Consider the following 22,311-nt stretch of genomic DNA (forward strand, 5'->3'; position numbering starts at 1 on the left):
CAATTCTTGGAAGCTGAAAATGTCCTAGTTCTTCCATGGCCTGCATACTCAGACATTTCACCCATTGAGCATGTTTGGGATGCTCTGGATTGATGTGTCCGACAGCGTGTTCCAGTTCTTGCCAATATCCAGTAACTTCGCACAGCCATTGAAGAGGAGTGGGACAACATTCTACAGGCCACAATCAACAGCCTGATCAACTATATGCAACGGAGATGTGTCGCGCTGCATGAGGCAAATGGTCGTCACACCAACTACTGACTGGTTTTCTGATCCACGACCCTACTTTTTTTTAAGGTACAGTATCTGTGACCAACAGATACATATCTGTATTCCCAGTCATGAGAAATACATAACTTAGTGCCTAATGAATTCATTTCAATTGACTGATACAGACATGCATCCTTATATAAACCCAGTAAAATCGTTGAAATTGTTGCATGTTGCATTTATATTTTTGTTCGGTGTACAGTATATCAAGTCAGGTGACCCTTTTAGATAAAGGATCTCCTTCCTTCTACTTCTGTTTCTCTCTTCCAGAGATGTGAATCAGATGGCGGTGGCACCGTGAAGAGCACAGAGTGGTGAGACAGACGGCTACCTAAATGTGTAAAAAATGATATCTGAAAGAACTGGGCAGAACTGGGGTAACTATAGTCTAGCACTTGTATTGTGTTAGGCCTAAAGTAGCCATATCCATTATCACCGCTAAATGAAAGATTTGACATTGAACCAAGCTCATCAAACACATCAAAATGACAGTATTACGCTATAAGTGGCCTCAAGTCCATGATGAAGATGTCACTTGTCCAGTTACCTAGGGAGTGTGATTGCTACAGTGCCTGCTTCCCACCTCCCACTTTCCATCCGAAGGGTATTTTCAGTATTGGTGTCATTGCGTCACAGTGCTTGCTGGCACCGTTGAGAGGATGACGGCTGATTTCTGGGACCCACTCCAACAATGACAGTTGGCATCCAACGTCATCACCTTTGATTAGGAAAGCATGCAATGTGACTGACATACTGCGGCACCTGGGAGGGCCCTGGTCTCCCAAGATGTTGACCAGCAACCCAACCTCCTCACTGGACAGCCTGGAACTGTTAGCACTGTGGGATGGATCAGTGCACACACAGTGCTCTCAGTAAATAACAGCGCTCTCTGCATCAGGTGTGCTTTGTGATCCAGCCAGACATCAGCAGGCCTGGCCTGTGACTCTACAGATTTGGATGACTGCAGATAACTCCGAAATAGACAGAGAACCTGCAGTATTGTCTGGTTGAGTTGTAGTCGAAAAATAGAGAGTGAAGAAATGTGAACGATAATGAAGGCCAGTGATGAAGATGCGACTAGCTTGGCATCTTGATTCAATTTGGCACTATCCGTATGGATGGCTGTATATCTGCATCTCACAGGAGAGAGCCACACCTTCGCCGTGGCAATGTCCAGGACGAGCCGTTCGCACGGAAGTACTGGGGTCACTGACGCGAGGAGAGGTGTGACGACTGATGACAACTTGAATTTACTAAATTCATGTTACTATTTGCTCAACACTATACGGATTGTTTTAGAGTGTTCTCATTTGTTCCGTATACTGTTAGAATGTTTTTTTGCAATGATGCTGGATGGTATGTTTTTTTGTTGTGCTTGTTTTATGCGTGTTTCCTTTTGTCCATCCAGATTGTGTGTCCCCTAACTCGTCCTCTGTTTGGATGAGATAGTTGATGGGATAACTTTGTTGGCTATTTTCTATATTAGTGATAGGGAAACTTTATTCACAACTCTTGTCATGAGACATTCAGTGCATAATCTGTATTTCTCATACATTGCAGAATGTTAGCATGTTGATGTGTGTACTTTCACTGTATTGCTATTTCAAATGCTTTCTAAGTATTTCACAAACAGTGGTGCGTCATCGAATTTGCAAAACGGACTCCGATGATGGGCCTGACATGTCCAGCTAAGCCACACCTTCTGATGGAAGTGATGTAGGATTCCACAATGGGACAGCTGAGCATTCTAGACAGGGTACCCCTGGAGACTGACGTTCCATCCTGGTGGGAGGATACCTTCTATGAGGAGAGCACCAGGACTGTAACTGCCATGGACGAGCAGTTCATGCAGGCCAATCAGGCGGCGACCATCTTGTTGAGCGCTTCCACTGCCTCGACCAAATAGGCATACACCTGGGACTTGGTGTATTGCGCGTGTGTCTTGGCGAGCCTGCTTGTGGTAACTATAACACTGGTTCAATGCTGTTATTTCACAACCCAGAGGTTCCAAATTGGGGACTACTGTAGTCGAAAAATAGAAATAGTGAACAAACGTGAACGGTGACGAAGGCTAGTTACGAAGAGGCGTCTAGCGACTAGCCTGGCATGTTGATTCAATTTGGCATTGTCCGGATAGATGGTTGCATATTTGTATCTCACAGGAGAGAGCCACACCTTCGCTGTGGCAATCTCCAGGCCGAGACATTCCCACGGAAGCCCTGGGGTCACTGATGCCAGGAAAGGTGTGACGACTGATAACTTGAATTGCCGAAATGAAAGTTACTGTGTGAATTAAATTGTTGTGTTTGGTTTGTTTCAAGAGTTTATAAAGAGCTGCACATTTTGATATGTCTTATTGCATTGTATGTTTTCTGGTTTATGTATTTTTTAAGTGACTGGTTTTAAATTTAAATTGTATGTTGGGTTGACTGGTTATCAGGCACATTCCTGCTGTCTGGTCATAGCATTCACATTGAGTTGATCAGATTAGAACCTGTGTGTGTTGTTCCTGCCTATTGTTTTCACTAGCAAACTGCTAAGAAATCTTAATTCAGGTTGAGGGTGCATTCCCGCTTGAATTTGCTTAAAAGGATGGTGAATTCGCTCATACTTGTTAGCAAACTCCTGTGTGTATCAGACACACAGTTTTTTCTCTTCAAGATTATTCTGAATTGAAGACACATGTAACCACGTTGAGTCTTATTTAGTTGATAGTAATTTACTCTGTTATTCTGTAATGCATCATGTATTTCATGTACACTGTAATTGTTTGAGTGTCAATAATTTTGTGACTAATACATCCTATTAGTTTAATTGAGTAAATACATTCCTAATTTTACAGAGTGATTATTTGATTGACTTTACGGTCATAATTTAGTAGGTCTATTGGTAGTTGTTATTTACACTACACATAGCAAATGCTTGGGTTCCACCTTGACATCCCTGATCTACTTGACTCAATAAATGAATGCTAGAACACTGGTTGCCAGGATTAGCTATTTGTATCTAGCCTCTTAATAACTGCATAACGGTGCAAGATAGACACATGTTCATTATAGTCATACTGCGTCGGTGATGCAATGATTTGCACAATAATGGAGTCAGATTGATGAATGTACATATCTATAGAGTGGTTTCACTGTATGGGAGAGAGAGCGAAGACAGAACAAACAATTGAAAAGGGGTGACTGTGGGATCATAGGTAAACATAGAGACACACGCACGCACAGATGCATGCACGCATGCACACGCACCGCAAACACCAACACACACACAGCCAGACACTCATACAAACTGCACACCAACCCTCCTGAAACAGAGCATCTGCTCCATATATACAATGATAATTCCTCCAGTCTTTTCATGCTACTGAATAATAGAACATGCAAATAAAAGGAGTAGAGTCCTTTTAATTATTCAGATGCACTGAGTTCATGAATTCTGGAACTGGAGCGAATGGAGAGACCCAGGCAAGACACTCACAGAGGTGTGGCCCATTCTGAGAAGCTCCCAAGGCTCTATCCCAAATCAATTTGTAAGGCGAGCACAGAGTAGCTTGTGAATATTCATGAAATGTAATACAACATTGGTCAGTTGCCAGAATGTCGCTCTGTCTCATGCGTCGTGCATACCATCCACTGCTTCCGAGTATATTATTCGCTATTGTTCAGTCCCTGGACAATAAAGTAGACGAGCTCAGGGCGAGGATATCCTTCCAGAAAGACATCAGGGACTGTAACACTCTCTGTTTTACGGAATCATGGCTCTTTCCGGATAAATTGTCCTTGTCCATTCAGCCAGCGAGGTTCTCCGTCCATCGTGTGGACAGGAAGAAAGAACACTTCAGGAAAAAAAAGGAGGAGGAGGGGTTTGTTTCATGATTAACAACTCATGGTGTGATTGTGGTAACGTACAGCAACTCAAGTCCTTTTGTTCTCCCAATCTGGAATACCTCACCATCAAATGCCGACCGCATTACCTCCTAAGATAATTGGCTTCGAGCATCGTCACCGCAGTGTATATCCCCCCCCCAAGCCGACACCACAACGGCTCTCAAGGAACTACACTGAACTATGTGCAAACTAGAAATCCTGAGGCCACACTTATTGTAGCTGGGGACTTTAATAAAGGAAAACTGAGGAAAACGCTACAGAAATTCTATCAACACATCTCCTGTGCTACACGTGCAACAAGGACCCTGGATCATTGCTACACTCACTTCCGGGACAGCTACATAAGGCCCTCCACACCCTCCCTTCGACAAATCAGATCACGCCTCCACTCTGCTCCTCCCCACCCATAGGCAGAAACTTAAACAGGGCTGCGTTCAGTACGTTTTTATGTTCTGGAACGTTCAATTGAATGGAAACAGTGCTGTACTGAACGACCAGTTGAAAAACGAGGAGGAGTTGGGTTGTGGTTTGGGGAATGCTGTCAGCATGGTCACTGCCCTTTATGTAATGCATTGCTTCAAGCCACACCCACAAAACCGGAGCAAATGTACCTCAAAGTCTGTTCAAGAACGTACAATAGCATTTGTGGTCCTCTGTAGCTCAGCTGGTAGAGCACGGCGCTTGTAACGCCAAGGTAGTGGGTTCGATCCCCGGGACCACCCATACACAAAAAAATGTATGCACGCATGACTGTAAGTCGCTTTGGATAAAAGCGTCTGCTAAATGGCATATTATTATTATTATTATTTTGGGGGAATGTGTCGTTTAGTTCAAACATTCAAGTGAGCTGAACGCACCTCAGGAAGCTCCCGTGGTAAGGACTGTTCAACGTTGGTCTGACCAATCGGAATCAGTGCTTCAAGATTGTTTTGATCACACGGACTGGGAAATGTTCCGAGTCGCCTCTGAGAATAGTATCGACGTAAAAACTGACTTGGTGACGCCGTTCATCAGGAAGTGCATAGAGGATGTTGTTCACTCTGTGATGATTACAACTTATCCAAACCAAAAACTGTGGATAGATGGCAGCATTTGCGCAAAACTGAAAGCGCATTTAACCATGGCAAGGTAACTGGGAACATGGACGTGTACAACCAGACAAAAAGACCAGCTACGACCTCTGTAAGACAATCAAAGAGGCAAAACGACAGTAGAAAGACAAAGTGGAGTCGCAATTCAACGGCTTAGACATGAGACGTATGTGGCAGGGACTCCACAGACAATCACGGATTATAAAGGGAAAGGATAGCAACCTCTCCCTCAACATGATCAAGACAAAGGAGATGATCGTGGACTACAGGAAAAAGAGGGCAGAGCACGCCCCCATTCTAATCGACGGGGATGTAGTGGATGTCCACGTCACCAACGAACTGTCATGGTCCAAACACACAAAGACAGTCGTGAAGAGGGCACGACAAATCCTATTCCCCTTCAGGAGACTGAAAAGATTTGGCATGGGTCCTCAGATCCTCAAAAAGTTATACAGCTGCACCATCAACAGAATCCTGACTGGTTGCATCACCGCCTGGTATGGCAACTGCTTGGCCTCTGACCGCAAGGCACTACAGAGGGTAGTGCGTACGGCCCAGTACATCACTGGGTCAAGCTTCCTGCCATCCAGGACCTCTATACCAGGCGGTGTCAGAGGAAGGCCCTAAAAATTGCCAAAGACTCCAGCCACCCTAGTCATAGAATGTTCTCTCTGCTACCCCACAGCAAGCGGTACTGGAGTGCCACACTAACGCTTCGCTCCCGGACGAGCTGAACACCTTCTTCGCCCACTTCGAGAAAAACAAGATTGAGCCGCCAATGCGGGCCCCCGGCGGTCACGAGGATTGTGTGCTCTCGTTTACCGTGGCCGATGTGAGGAAGTCATTTAAGCATGTTAACCCTCGCAAGGCTGCTGGCCCAGACGGCATCCCAAGCCATGTCCTAAAAGCATGTGCAGACCAGCTGGCTGGATTGTTTACGGATTGGCTTGGCCGGTATATTGTATATACCGTATACCGGGGTACTTGGAAAAAACCACGGGATGGTTTTTCAATACAGTCAAAACTATTTATTCAAAGATTTTCTATAAATTTGAATATTTGTAGCTACTTTATAAGTAAATACCTGCAGTCATCTTGTGCAATACCTTACATTATGAAGCTTACCGTAGTTCCCCAGAACAGTTGAGCCAGTCACGTATTTGTTTGTAAATAGCACAATGGGAGAAAGCGGGAGCTGTTGAGTCCATATTATTCTATACCTATCAGCAAATCTCTGTTGTGCAGCGCACATGAGGTGATGAAGTTACACTTGTATGCAATTCACTACAAAATATTTGCCATCAGATATCTTAGAATGGCTTTCTGCCAGAAGTCAAATAGCTCTGGATGAGTTATCTGTACAGTTGTCATTATTGTCGTGCTTCCTACTAGTTTTTTTTTTCTCCTCTGTTCTTGTCCCCTCTGCTCCTTGCACACATGCTGCTCTTCCTTCAGAAAAGCATGCATCACAACTTTGTTCATTTGCACAATTTCCCTCATTCACATTCGCTTGTAAATGTCCACACTCACCGAAAATGCCATTCGGTAGCTATTAGCTATGCTTGTATTACTTTATGAGCTGTATTTGCCTTTCTTTGCAATTAGTTTATATTCGTTTTTGCTCGTTAACATTCAGCTAATAGCGTCTATGTGATTTTGCTGTAGGTATTTGCTAATTTTGTTAGCATTCTGGTAATAGAGGCCCAATAGGCTTTTCTTGTGTTTTTAGCGCCCCCTTGTGTGCTAGCCGGTAATACCGTAAAACCCGGGTTGAGAGAAGGCCGGTATGACGATATGATAATCTGGATACCGCCCAAGCCTATTTACAGACATATTCAATCTTTCCATATCCCAGTCTGTTGTCCCCACTTGCTTCAAGTTGTCCACCAAATCAAAGAGTGGTAGGCCTGATTACCAACAACAACGAGACAGCCTACAGTGAGGAGGTGAGGGCCCTGGCAGAGTGGTGCCAGGAAAATATAATTGACGGGGCCACAGCGGAAAGTGTAAAACGTTTCAAGTTCCTCGGCGTGCACATCACTGACAACCTGAAATGGTCCCTTCACACAGACAGCATGGTGAAGAAGGCGCAACAGTGCCTCTTCAACCTTAGGAGCTGAAGAAATTTGTCTTGGTCCCTAAGACCCTCACAAACTTTTACAGATGCACAATTGAGAGTATCCTTTTGGGCTGTATCATTGCTTGGAATGGCAATTTCACCATCTGCAACTGCAGGACTCTCCAGAGGGTGGTGCGTTCAGCCCAACCGGTGTCACAGGAAGGACAAGAAGATCATCAAGGACCATCTAGAAGGCGGAGACAGTACAGGTGCATCAAGGCTGGGAACAAGAGACTGTATCTTCAGGCCATCATACCATTAAACACTCACCACTAGCCGGCCTCCGCCCAGTACCCTGGTTGGAGTCATTAAAACTTGTTTTTCAACCACTCCACAAAGATCTTGTTAACAAACTATAGTTTTAGCAAGTCGGTTAGGACATCTACTTTGTGCATGACACAAGTAATTTTTCCAACAATTGTTTACAGTCAGATTATTTCACTTATAATTCACTGTATCACAATTCCAGTGGGTCAGAAGTTTACATACACTAAGTTGAGTGTGCCTTTAAACAGCTTGGAAAATTCCACAAAATGATGTCATGGCTTTAGAAGCTTCTGATAGGCTAATTGACATAATTTTAGTCAATTGGAGGCGTACCTGTGGATGTATTTCAAGGCCTACCTTCAAACTCAGTGCCTCTTTGCTTTACATCATGGGAAAATCAAAAGAAATCAGCCAAGACCTCAGAAAGTAACTTGTAAACCTCCACAAGTCTGGTTCATCCTTGGGAGCAATTTCCAAACGCCTGAAGGTACCACGTTCATCTGTACAAACAATAGTACACAAGTATAAACACCATGGGACCACGCAGCTGTCATTCCGCTCAGGGAGGAGACGCGTTCTGTCTCCTAGAGATTAATGTACTTTGGTGTGAAAAGTGCAAATCAATACCAGAACAACAGCAAAGGACCTTGTGAAGATGCTGGAGGAAACAGGTACAAAAGTATCGATATCCATAGTAAAACTAGTCCTATATCAACAGAAGAGGGTCCAAGATGGCGTAGCAGTGCGGTCGCTTTTATTCATTCTCCTTGTGTAAATATCCCGTTTCTTGTTTTTTTTGTCTATTTTGTATATATTTCTCAATTTTTACTTTTCATTCTTTAACTAAATATACTTTCCTGCAACCCGCCTCACCCAACGTGGAAAGGATTCTATTATTTATTTATAACTTTCATCAAGAACCGTAAGCTGAAACTAGCTGAAACTAGTGTAGCTGCAACTGAATGGCTACTTGATATTAGTCACCGTTAGTGTCTTCACCACTGTCCGTGGCCTACACTATCCACCAGCCAGCTCTAGCTCTAGTCTGGACAATTCGTCGGCCAGTCTGCACAGCGTGCTATCGACCCAGCGTGCTATCGACCCAGAGCTTATTGGACTTTCTGCCGGAATCACTGGACCCTAGCGCCGGATCATCGCAACCAGCTAGCTAGCTGCAACCTGTTGTTGGCTGATTACCATTGCCCTGAAGCAAGCACCAGTTAGCCTTGAGCTAGCCTCAGGCCCATCTCCCGGCTATCTACCTCTCTGTCAACCGGACGGGACCTCCTAGTGTTGACACTGAGCCCCGCCGATCCAACACGACTGGTTTGCCGACGAAATAGTCTGATGTGGTTTCAACAGGCTTCCCGTTGCGACGACCACGAAGATCCATCTGCCAGCCCCGGCCCGCTAGCACACGCAAACTACAACTGTGCTCCCTGCTAGCTGTGCTGAAGCACCAATTTGACCTGCTCTCGGACTCACATATTGCTGTTCACTGGACCTTATGATCACTCAGCTGCACAGCTGATGCCTGCTGGACTGTTCCTTTACACGGTACCCTGTCCTGTTTATTCTGTTTAGCCTTAGCCCAAACGTTATCGCTATTTCCAGCTGTTGTCTTAGCTCTCTCTAATAACACCTGTGACTGCTTTATGCCTCTCTCCCATGTCAATTATGCCTTGCCTATTGCTGTTTGGGTTAGTTCTTATTATACAATTTCACTGTAGAACCCCTAGTCCCTCTCAAACTGCCTCAAATAGTTCCTTTGTTCCACCCCCCATACACGCCGAGACCGGCTCAATCGGTGCCTCCAGTGACGCTATCTCTTTCATTGTTACCCAACGCTTAGGGTTACCTGAACTGTACTCATATCCTTCCATATCCTTTTCTGTACATAATGCCCTGAATCTTTTCTACAACGCCCGTAGAACTGCCCCCTTTATTCTATGTACCCAACGCACTAGAAGACCAGTTCTTAAAGCCTTTAGTCGTATCCTTATTCTAGTCCTCCTCTGTTCCTCTGATGATGTAGAGGCTAACCCAGGCCCTGCAGCCCCCAGTATCACTCCTACTCCCCAGGAGCTATCATTTGTTGACTTCTGTAACCGTAAAAGTCTTGGTTTTCTGCACGTAAATATCAGAAGCCTCCTTCCTAAGTTTGAGTTATTCACTGCGTTAGCACACTCCGCCAACCCTGATGTTCTAGCAGTGTCTGAATCCTGGCTTAGGAAGGCCACCAAAAATTCTGAAATTTCCATCCCCAACTATAACATTTTCCGTCTAGATAGAACTGCCAAAGGGGGTGGAGACAAATAGAACAGCGCCGGAAGAAGATGGCTGCCGTTTTACAGCCCTCTAACCAATTGTACTACTATGTGTGTTTTTCCGCGTTATTTGTAATTTATTTTGTACATAATGTTTCTGCCATCGTCTCTTATAACCAAAGAGAGCTTCTGGATATCAGGACAGCGATTACTCACCTCGCGTTGGACGAAGACTTTTTCTTCAACGAGGCGTTCGCGAAGGATATTCTACAGACTCCCGACAAGGCCCAGATCCCCGTCATTCGTGTGAGGAAGAGACGGAGATATCGTGGACGCAGATCCGGGTGCCTTGTAAGGATCCGACGGCGAACGAGTAAACTGCCTCTCCCATCAATCCTATTAGCCAATGTTCAATCTTTTGAGAATAAAATTGACGATTTAAGATTACGGTTATCCTACCAACGGGACATTAAAAACTGTAATATCTTATGTTTCACGGAGTCGTGGCTGAACGACAACAATGACAACATTCAGCTAGCGGGCTATACGCTACATCGACAGGACAGAACTGCAGACTCTGGTAAGACAAAGGGTGGCGGTCTGTGTATATTTGTAAACAACAGCTGGTGCACAAAATCAAATACTAAGGAAGTCTCGAGGTTTTGCTCGCCTGAGGTAGAGTATCTTATGATAAGCTGTAGACCACACTATTTACCAAGAGAGTTTTCATCTATATTTTTCATAGCTGTCTATTTACCACCACAAACCAATGCTGGCATTAAGATTGCACTGAATGAGTTGTACAAGGCCATTAATCAACAGGAAAACGCTCATCCAGATGCAGCGCTCCTAGTAGCCGGGGACTTTAATGCAGGGAAACTTAAATCCGTTCTACCTCATTTCTACCAGCATGTTAAATGTGCAACCAGAGGGGAAAAAACTCTAGACCACCTTTACTCCACACACAAAGACGCATACAAAGCTCTCCCTCGCCCTCCATTTGGCAAATCTGACCATAACTCTATCCTCCTGATTCCTGCTTATAAGCAAAAACTGAAGCAGGAAGCACCAGTGATTCGGCTAATAAAAAAGTGGTCAGATGACGCAGATGCTAAGCTACAGGACTGTTTTGCTAGCACAGACTGGAACATGTTCCGGGATTCTTCAGACAGCATTGAGGAGTACACCACATCAGTCACTGGCTTCATCAATAAGTGCATCGATGATGTCGTCCCCACAGTGACCGTACGTACATACCCCAACCAGAAGCCATGGATTACAGGAAACATCCGCACTGAGCTAAAGGGTAGAGCTGCCGCTTTCAAGGAACGGGACTCTAACCCGGACGCTTATAAGAAATCCCGCTATGACCTCCGACGAACCATCAAACAGGCAAAGAGTCAATACAGGTCTAAGATTGAATCATACTACACTGGCTCTGACGCTCGTCGGATGTGGCAGGGCTTGAAAACTATTACAGACTACAAAGGGAAGCACAGCCGCGAGCTGCCCAGTGACACAAGCCTACCAGACGAGCTAAACCACTTCTATGCTCGCTTCGAGGCAAGCAACACTGAAGCATGCACGAGAGCACCAGCTGTTCCGGACGACTATGTGATCACGCTCTCCGTAGCCGATGTGAGTAAGACTTTTAAGCAGGTCAACATTCACAAGGCCGCAGGGCCAGACGGATTACCAGGACGTGTACTCCGAGCATGTGCTGACCAACTGGCAAGTGTCTTCACTGACATTTTCAACATGTCCCTGACTGAGTCTGTAATACCAACATGTTTCAAGCAGACCACCATAGTCCCCGTGCCCAAGAACTCTAAGATAACCTGCCTAAATGACTACCGACCCGTAGCACTGACGTCTGTAGCCATGAAGTGCTTTGAAAGACTGGTCATGGCTCACATCAACAGCATAATCCCAGAAACCCTAGACCCACTCCAATTTGCATACCGCCCCAACAGATCCACAGATGATGCAATCTCTATCGCACTCCACACTGCCCTTTCCCACCTGGACAAGAGGAACACCTACGTGAGAATGCTATTCATTGACTACAGCTCAGCATTCAACACCATAGTGCCCTCTAAGCTCATCACTAAGCTAAGGATCCTGGGACTAAACACCTCCCTCTGCAACTGGATCCTGGACTTCCTGACGGGCCGCCCCCAGGTGGTAAGGGTAGGTAACAACACATCTGCCACACTGATCCTCAACACGGGGGCCCCTCAGGGGTGCGTGCTCAGTCCCCTCCTGTACTCTCTGTTCACCCATGACTGCATGGCCAGGCACGACTCCAACACCATCATTAAGTTTGCCGACGACACAACAGTGGTAGGCCTGATCACCAACAACGATGAGACAGCCTATAGGGAGGAGGTCAGAGATCTGGCCGTGTGGTGCCAGGACAACAACCTCTCCCTCAACGTGACCAAGACAAAGGAGATGATTGTGGACTACAGGAAAAAAAAGAGGACTGAGCACGCCCCCATTCTCATCGACGGGGCTGTAGTGGAACAGGTTGAGAGCTTCAAGTTCCTTGGTGTCCACATCACCAACGAACTATCATGGTCCAAACACACCAAGACAGTCGTGAAGAGGGCACGACAAAGCCTATTCCCCCTCAGGAGACTAAAAAGATTTGGCATGGGTCCTCAGATCCTCAAAAAATTCTACAGCTGCACCATCGAGAGCATCCTGACTGGTTGCATCACCGCCTGGTATGGCAACTGCTTGGCCTCTGACCGCAAGGCACTACAGAGGGTAGTGCGTACGGCCCAGTACATCACTGGGGCAAAGCTCCCTGCCATCCAGGACCTCTATACCAGGCGGTGTCAGAGGAAGGCCCTCAAAATTGTCAAAGACTCCAGCCACCCTAGTCATAGACTGTTCTCTCTGCTACCGCACGGCAAGCGGTACCGGAGTGCCAAGTCTAGGTCCAAAAGACTTCTCAACAGCTTCTACCCCCAAGCCATAAGACTCCTGAACAGCTAATCATGGCTACCCGGACTATTTGCACTGCCCCCCCACCCCATCCTTTTTACGCTGCTGCTACTCTGTTAAGTATTTATGCATAGTCACTTTAACTCTACCCACATGTACATATTACCTCAACTACCTCAACTAGCCGGTGCCCCCGCACATTGACTATGCAACGGTACCCCCCTGTATATATAGCCTCCCTACTGTCACTTTATTTTACTGTATATATAGCCTCCCTACTGTCACTTTATTTTACTTCTGCTCTTTTTTTCTCAACACTTTTTTGTTGTTGTTTTATTCTTACTTTTTTGTTTAAAACAAATGCACTGTTGGTTAAGGGCTGTAAGTAAGCATTTCACTGTAATGTCTGCACCTGTTGTATTCGGCGCATGTGACCAATAAAATTTGATTTGATTTGATTTGAGTTGCAATCTACTGTAGAGATAGCCTGCAGAGCTCTATCATACTATCCAGGTCTGTGCCCAAACAGTTTGAGCTTCTACTTCTAAAAATCCACCTTTCCAGAAATAAATCTCTCACTGTTGCCGCTTGCTACAGACCCCCCTCAGCCCCCAGCTGTGCCCTGGACACCATATGTGAATTGATTGCCCCCCATCTATCCTCAGATTTCGTACTGCTTGGTGACCTAAATTGGGATATGCTTAACACCCCGGCCATCCTACAATCTAAACTAGATGCCCTCAATCTCACACAAATTATCAACGAACCTACCAGGTACAACCCTAAATCCGTAAACATGGGTACCCTCATAGATATCATCCTGACTAACTTACCCTCTAAATACACCTCCGCTGTCTTCAACCAGGATCTCAGCGATCACTGCCTTATTGCCTGCGTCCGTAACGGGTCCGCGGTCAAACGACCACCCCCATCACTGTCAAACGCTCCCAAAAACACTTCAGCGAGCAGGCCTTCCTAATTGACCTGGCCCAGGTATCCTGGATGGATATAGATCTCATTCCGTCAGTAGAGGATGCCTGGTTGTTCGTTAAAAGTAATTTCCTCTCAATCTTAAATAAACATGCCCCATTCAAAAAATACAGAACTAAGAACAGATATAGCCCCTGGTTCTCCTCAGACTTGACTGCCCTTGACCAGCACAAAAACATCCTGTGGCGTACTGCATTAGCATCAAATAGCCCCCGCGATATGCAACTTTTCAGGGAAGTTAGGAACCAATATACACAAGCAGTTAGGAAAGCAAAGGCTAACTTTTTCAAACAGAAATTTGCATCCTGTAGCACTAACTCCAAAAAGTTTTGGGACACTGTAAAGTCCATGGAAAATAAGAGCACTTCCTCCCAGCTGCCCACTGCACTGAGGCTAGGAAACACTATCACCACCGATAAATCTACAATAATCGAGAATTTCAACAAGCATTTTGCTACGGCTGGCCATGCTTTCCACCTGGCTACCACTACCCCGGCCACCAGCTCTGCACCCTCCGCTGCAACTTGCCCATGCCCCCCCCGCTTCTCCTTCACACAAATCCAGACAGCTGATGTTCTGAAAGAGCTGCATAATCTGGACCCCTACAAATCATCTGGGCTAGACAATCTGGACCCTTTCTTTCTAAAACTAGCCGCCGAAATTGTCGCAACCCCTATTACTAGCCTGTTCAACCTCTCTTTCGTAACGTCTGAGATCCCCAGAGATTGGAAAGCAGCCGCGGTCATCCCCCTCTTCAAAGGGGGTGACACTCTAGATCCAAACTGTTACAGACCCATATCCATCCTGCCCTGCCTTTCAAACGTTTTTGAAAGCCAAGTCAACAAACAGATCACCGACCATTTCGAATCCCACCGTACCTTCTCCGCTATGCAATCCGGTTTCCGAGCTGGTCATTGGTGCACTTCAGCCACGCTCAAGGTCCTAAACGATATTATAACCGCGATCGATAATAGACAGTACTGTGCAGCCGTTTACATTGATCTGGCCAAGGCTTTCGACTCTGTCAACCACCACATTCTTATTGGCAGACTAAATAGCCTTGGTTTCTCAAATGACTGCCTCACCTGGTTCACCACTACTTCTCAGATAGAGTTCAATGTGTGAAATCGGAGGGCCTGTTGTCTGGACCTATGGCAGTCTCTATGGGGGTGCCACAGGGTTCAATTCTTGGGCCGACTCTTTTCTCTGTGTATATCAATGACGTCGCTCTTGCTGCTGGTGACTCTCAGATCCACCTCTACGCAGACGACACCATTTTGTATACATCTGGCCCTTCATTGGACACTGTGTTAACAAACCTCCAAACGAGCTTCAATGCCATACAACACTCCTTCAGTAGCCTCCAACTGCTCTTAAACACTAGTAAAACTAAATGCATGCTCTTCAACCGAACGCTGCTTGCACCCGCCCACCCGACTAGAATCACTACTCTCGACGGGTCTGACCTAGAGTATGTGGACAACTACAAATATCTAGGTGTCTGGTTAGACTGTAAACTCTCCTTCCAGACTCACATTAAGAATCTCCAATCCAAAGTTAAATCTAGAATCGGTTTCCTATTTCGCAACAAAGCCTCCTTCACTCATGCTGCCAAACATGCCCTCGTAAAACTGACTATCCTACCGATCCTTGACTTCGGCGATGTCATTTACAAAATAGCCTCCAACACTCTACTCAGCAAATTGGATGTAGTCTATCACAGTGCCATCCGTTTTGTCTCCAAAGCCATATACTACCCACCACTGTGACCTGTGCGCTCTTGTTGGCTGGTCCTCACTATATATTCGTCGCCAAACCCACTGGCTCCAGGCCATCTATAAATCACTGCTAGGCAAATCCCCGCCTTATCTTAGCTCATTGGTCACCATAGCAACACCCACCCGTAGTCTGCGCTCCAGCAGGTATATCTCACTGGTCATCCCCAAAGCCAACACCTCCTTTGGCTGCAATTCCTTCCAGTTCTCTGCTGCCAATGACTGGAACGAAATGCAAAAATCTCTGAAGCTGGAGACACTTATCTCCCTCACTAACTTTAAGCATCAGTTGTCAGAGCACCTTACCGATCACTGCACCTGTACACAGCCCATCTGAAATTAGCCCGCCCAACTACCTCATCCCTATATTGTTATTTATTTTGCTCATTTGTACCCCAGTATCTCTATTTGCACATCATCTCTTGCACATCTATCATTCCAGTGTTAATACTAATTGTAATTATTTTGCACTATAGCCTATTTATTGCCTTACCTCCATAACTTGCTACATTTGCACACACTGTATATATATGTATTTCTGTTGTATTTTTGACTTTGTTTTGTTTTACCCCATATGTAACTCTGTGTTGTTGTTTTTATCGCACTGCTTTGCTTTATCTTGGCCAGGTCGCAGTTGTAAATGAGAACTTGTTCTCAACTGGTTTACCTGGTTAAATAAAGGTGAAAAAAAATAAATAATAATAATAATAACCTGAAAGGGCGCTCAGCAAGGAAGAAGCCACTGCTCCAAAACCACCATAAAAAAGCCAGACCACGGTTTGCAACTGCACATGGGGACAAAGATCTTACTTTTTGGAGAAATGTCCTCTGGTCTGATGAAACTAAAATTGAACTGTTTGGCCATAATGACCATCGTTATGTTTGGAGGAAAAAGGGGATGGCTTGCAAGCCGAAGAACACAATCCCAACCGTGAAGCACGAGGGTGGCAGCATCATGTTGTGGGGGTACTTTGCTGCAGGAGGGACTGGTGCACTTCACAAAATAGATGGCGTCATGAGGAAGGAAAATTATTTGGATATATTGAAGCAACATCTCAAGACATCAGTCAGGAAGTTCCCCGAGTGGCGCAGTGCTAGCTGTGCCACTAGAGATCCTGGTTCGTATCCAGGCTCTGTCGTAGCCGGCCGCGACCGGGAGACCCATGGGGCGGCGCACAATTTGGCCCAGCGTCGTCTAGGGTAGGGGAGGGAATGGCTGGCAGGGGATTTAGCTCAGTTCGTAGAGCATGGCGTTTGCAACGCCAGGGTTGTGGGTTCGATTCCCACGGGGGGTATGACATTTTTTTTATGTATGCACTAACTGTAAGTCGCTCTGGATAAGAGCGTCTGCTAAATGACTAAAATGTAAATGTGGTGCATCAATGATCATGAGGAAGGTGAGGGATCAGCCCAGAACTACCCGGCAGGACCTGGTCAATGACCTGAAGAGAACTGGGACCACAGTCTCAAAGAAAACCATTAGTAACACACTACGCCGTCATGGATTAAAATCCTGCAGCGCACGCAAGGTCCCCCTGCTCAAGCCAGCGCATGTCCAGGCCCGTCTGAAGTTTGCCAATGACCATCTGGATGATCCAGAGGAGGAATGGGAGAAGGTCATGTGGTCTGATGAGACAAAAATATAGCTTTTTGGTGTAAACTCCACTCGCCGTGTTTGGAGGAAGAAGAAGGATGAGTACAACCCCAAGAACACCATCCCAACCGTGAAGCATGGAGGTGGAAACATCATTCTTTGGGGATGCTTTTCTCCAAAGGGGACAGTACGACTGCACCGTATTGAGGGGAGGATGGATGGGGCCATGTATCACGAGATCTTGTCCAACAACCTCCTTCCCTCAGTAAGAGCATTGAAGATGGGTCGTGGCTGGGTCTTCCAGCATGACAACGTCCCGAAACACACAGCCAGGGCAACTAAGGAGTGGCTCCGTAAGAAGCATCTCAAGGTCCTGGAGACTGGCTAGGGAGCTGAAAGTCCGTATTGCCCAGTGACAGCCCCGAAACCTGAAGGATCTGGAGAAGGTCTGTATGGAGGAGTGGGCCAAAATCCCTGCTGCAGTGTGTGCAAACCTGGTCAAGACCTACAGGAAACGTATGATCTCTGTAATTGCAAACAAAGGTTTCTGTACCAAATATTAAGTTCTGCTTTTCTGATGTATCAAATACTTATGTCATGCAATAAAATGCTAATTAATTACTTAAAAATCATACAATGTGATTTTCTGGATTTTTGTTTTAGATTCCGTCTCTCACAGTTGAAGTGTACCTATGATTGGTCATCCTTCTATAAACTGCTGATTTGCCAGCTCATCCTCCTCAAGGAGATGACATCATGTTCCATGAGGAAATAGCAAGCATATTTGAAATGGTCTGTGTGTTTTTTCTACCCTACAATTTATGCTTTGGCCACAAATACGAGTATAGGACGAGTCAATAACATTATTTGGATGAGTTAACAGAATATGAATTTTTAAAAGTGAGATTTTCACTGGGCAGTTACTTTAATATAAAATTATAAACAGATTGAACATTTATTGGGCATCTCCGGCGCTGCTCACTCTTGGATTGCGTCCTACCTGACAGGTCGCTCCTACCAGGTGGCGTGGTGAGAATCTGTCTCTGCACCACGTGCTTTCACCACTGGTGTCCCCCAGGGCTCAGTTCTAGGCCCTCTCCTATTCTCTCTATACACCAAGTCACTTGGCTCTGTCATATCCTCACATGGTCTCTCCTATCATTGCTATGCAGACGACACACAATTAATTTTCTCCTTTCCCCCTTCTGAGAACCAGGTGGTGAATCGCATCTCTGCATGTCTGGCAGACATATCAGTGTGGATGTCGGATCACCACCTCAAGCTGAACCTCGGCAAGACGGAGCTGCTCTTCCTCCCGGTGGAAGGACTGCTCGATCCATGATCTCGCCATCACGGTTGACAACTGTGTCCATTGTGTCCTCCTCCCAGAGTGCAAAGAACCTTGGCGTGACCCTGTACAACACCCTGTCATTCTCGGCTAACATCAAAGCGGTGACCTGATCCTGCAGGTTCATGCTCTACAACATTTGCAGAGTACGACCCTACCTTACACAGAAAGCGGCACAGGTCCTAATCCAGGCACTTGTCATCTCCCGTCTGGATTACTGCAACTCGCTGTTGGCTGGGCTCCCTGCCTGTGCCATTAAAACCCTACAACTTATCCAGAACGCTGCAGCCCATCTGTTGTTCGACCTTCCCAATTTCTCTCATGTCACCCCGCTCCTCCGCACACTCCACTGGCTTCCAGTTGAGGCTCGCATCTACTACAAGACCATGGTGCTTGCCTACGGAGCTGTGAGGGGAACGGCACCTCCTTACCTTCAGGCTCTGATCAGACCCTACACCCAAACGAGGGCACTACGTTCATCCACCTCTGGCCTGCTAGCTCCCCTACCTCTACGGAAGCACAGTTCCCGCTCAGCCCAGTCAAAGCTATTCGCTGCTCTGGCACCCCAATGGTGGAACAAGCTCCCCCACGATGCCAGGACAGCGGAGTCACTGACCACCTTCCGGAGACACTTGAAACCCTACCTCTTTAAGGAATACCTGGAATAGTATAAAGTAATCCTTCTTCCCCCACCCCCCATAAAAAAATAATTTAAAAAAGGTGGTTGTCCCACTGGCTATCATAAGTTAAATGCACCAATTTGTAAGTCGCTCTGGATAAGAGCGTCTGCTAAATGATGTAAATGTAAATGTAAAATGATATGCACTATGCAGGCCCTTAAGCACTGTGCTAGCTCTTTGCTGACACATAGCCACTTGTTAGCCGTGATTGGTAAATCCTTTATAGACCCTAAACACTGGTCCTTCTGTGTTGGTTGAGTGTTTTTCTAGCTCCACTGTTATTGTTGTTCTAACAGCAAAACTATGAAAAGCTTCCCACAGTTAAAGGGTGAGCAGTCAGAGCCGCCCCATGTCTATCAACACACCACGGTGAGAAAGGGACACTAGCAGGAGGAGAAGGCACCTCTAAAGGTGTGAAGGAGATTAAAGCTGGAGCTCTGAGGAAATGGAGTGTGCACACAGCGTGTAACTTGTACCTGTACCAGCAGCCTCTCCTTACTGCACCACACTCTGCCTTCTCAGTGAAGGTAATGTTTCTATTTATCATATCAGCACTGCATCGCCTCCTCCAATACAGGACATCACGTGGCTGTGTTTAAATTCTAATTTGACTTCCTTAATTCAGGTTGACTTCTTCAATAACGGTTGTGAGTTAACTCAAATTAGCAACAGACAGCTCGATGAATTGCCCTGTCAGTCACTAGAGTTTTGCATTCAGCTGTAACACAATTAAGCATCAATTGGAAATCAGTGTTGTTCTGAGTGATTTGCGAGGGATACATAAGGAGTCTCAGAGATTGAGTAAGGCGGCGGGGAAACAAGGAGAGAGAAGTGGGTTAGGGGAGGGATATTTCTGTTGTACTCACCCAGTGTGACCTCTGTTTGCATGGGCATGGACAGTGCTGGGTGCTTGACCTCACAGCTGAACATGGCGTCATTGTCCAGCTGGGGGTTAAGGGTCCAGGTGAGTCTGGCCTGCACCAGCACAGAGCCATCACTCTGGGAGATGTGGGTGTGGCTGAAGTAGTAGAGTGGGTCAGTGCTCTGGACCCAGCGGGGGAACTCCCGGCTCACCACAGTCTCTGGAATGACCTCCGTGGCAGGGCTGGGCTGCTCCTGCTGCTGCCGACCCTGGGTGTGCTGGCCCGGGGTCCAACGACGCTCAGGGCTCTCGGTGAACATGCGGGCTGGCCGGCCCTCGGGGTCCAACAGGGAGAGGGACCTCTGCAGCTTGGTGTCGTCCAGGTCCCTGCTGATGAGTGGCCTGGCACCCCGCACCCCTGCTGAGCCACCGCCGTCCTCGGCTGAGGGGTGGATGTAGGATATCACCTCTATCAACTCTCCATCCCGCTTAAAGTACACCTGAGAGAGAGAGAGAGAGAGAGAGAGAGAGAGAGAGAGAGAGAGAGAGAGAGAGAGAGACAAAAAAGGGGCAAGAGCAGGAGTTGAATTACAGTATATCATTTCCAATAGTCTTATTACAACTTTTAAGTTGTGATAATGGGCTGTGGTTATTCAGTCACGAGTGAGCTGGTGAAGAGGAGATGTGTCAGAGCTTTGCTCAGAGCTGGTGTTCAGCAGGGCTTTTTACAGGATCTCCGGCTGGTAAATCTCTTCACAGGAAATTCAAGCTCCCATTTTAACATATAACCTCCAGATATTAGCTTTAAAATCAGGATGCAGAGCTACTGCCCTTGGCATCGCTAGTTGTGAAGCTCCCTACTCATACCGTGATTTTAGATTTTCACTTTCTTTCTTTATTTGAAGAGGAAAATGTAATCCGCAGTCTGTTATGGACCTTTGGACATTTGGAATCAATTTTCACAAGATCAAAGTATCGTTACCCTATATAGTACATTTTACGCCAATGTTTGGATTTTCTGTAAAAGGGGATTGTTGAGGCATGCTTTGATTTTATGCCACCTCAGGGGCTTTTCACTCTGCTGGGTAAATAGCAGTAATTTGTGTAAACAACTGTGACGTAAGGCCATGCTCCTGGGGACTGACTCTCTATGGCTCCATGTGAACAATAGGGAGAAAACAGACAACCAACACTCTTCCTAACATGAACACAACACTTTCAGGTTTATACACTACCGGTCAAAAGTTTTAGAACACTTACTCATTCAAGGTTTTTTTTCTTCTTTTTTTAACTATTTGCTACATTGTAGAATAGTGAAGACATCAAAACTATAAAATCGGGGGATTGTGGATGTCCAGGTCATCTGATGCAGCATTCCATCACTCTCCTTATTGGTAAAATAGCCCTTACACAGCCTGGAGGTGTGTTGGGTCATTGTCCTGTTGAAAAACAAATGATAGTCCCACTAAGCCCAAACCAGATGGGATGGCGTATCGCTGCAGAATGCTGTGGTAGCCATGCTGGTTAAGTGTGCCTTGAATTCTAAATAAATCACAGACAGTGTCACCAGCAAAGCACCCCCACACCATAACACCTCCTCCTCCATGCTTTACGGTGGGAAATACAAATGCGGAGATCATCCGTTCACCCACATCGCGTCTCACCAAGACACGGCGGTTTGAACCAAAATCTCAAATTTGGACTCCAGACCAAAGGACACATTTCCATCGGTCTAATGTCCATTGCTCATGTTTCTTGGCCCAAGCAAGTCTCTTCATCTTATTGGTGTCCTTTAGTAGTGTTTTCTTTGCAGCAATTCGACCATGAAGGCCTGATTCACACAGTCCCCTCTGAACAGTTGATGTTGAGATGTGTCTGTTACTTGAACTCTGTGAAGCATTTATTTGGGCTGCAATTTCTGAGGCTGGTAACTCTAAAGAACTTATCCTCTGCAGCAGAGGTAACTCTGGGTCTTCCATTCCTGTGGCGGTCCTCATGAGAGCAAGTTTCATCATAGAGCTTGATGGTTTTTGCGACTGCACTTGAAGAAACTTTAACCCTCCTGTTATGCTAAAAAAAAATTACATCCACTATGTTACGGGTCAAATTGACCCGCACAGTTTAAACACACTCAAGACAGTCAAAGAATTAAGTAAAAACAGAAACAACTTTATTTTGTCTTATCAGACATTTCAGAAAGAAG

At 46.0% G+C, this 22,311-nt stretch overlaps 1 protein-coding gene across 1 annotated transcript in view; it reads right to left on the reverse strand.

Annotated features, from left to right (window-relative positions):
• Window positions 1-22,311, reverse strand: part of LOC311133980 (immunoglobulin superfamily member 21-like) — a gene marked incomplete at both ends in the record, with an annotated part of 115,766 nt that overhangs the window by 27,245 nt on the left and 66,210 nt on the right. Inside the window, one exon of the mRNA XM_084167605.1 lies at window positions 20,113-20,608. Within this exon, the coding sequence (XP_084023731.1) occupies window positions 20,113-20,608 (496 nt within the window). The remainder of the gene's footprint in view (window positions 1-20,112; window positions 20,609-22,311) is intronic.

This window comes from Coregonus lavaretus (genome assembly GCF_964263955.1).
Source record: "Coregonus lavaretus genome assembly, chromosome: 8".
Classification (NCBI taxonomy): Eukaryota; Metazoa; Chordata; class Actinopteri; order Salmoniformes; family Salmonidae; genus Coregonus; species Coregonus lavaretus.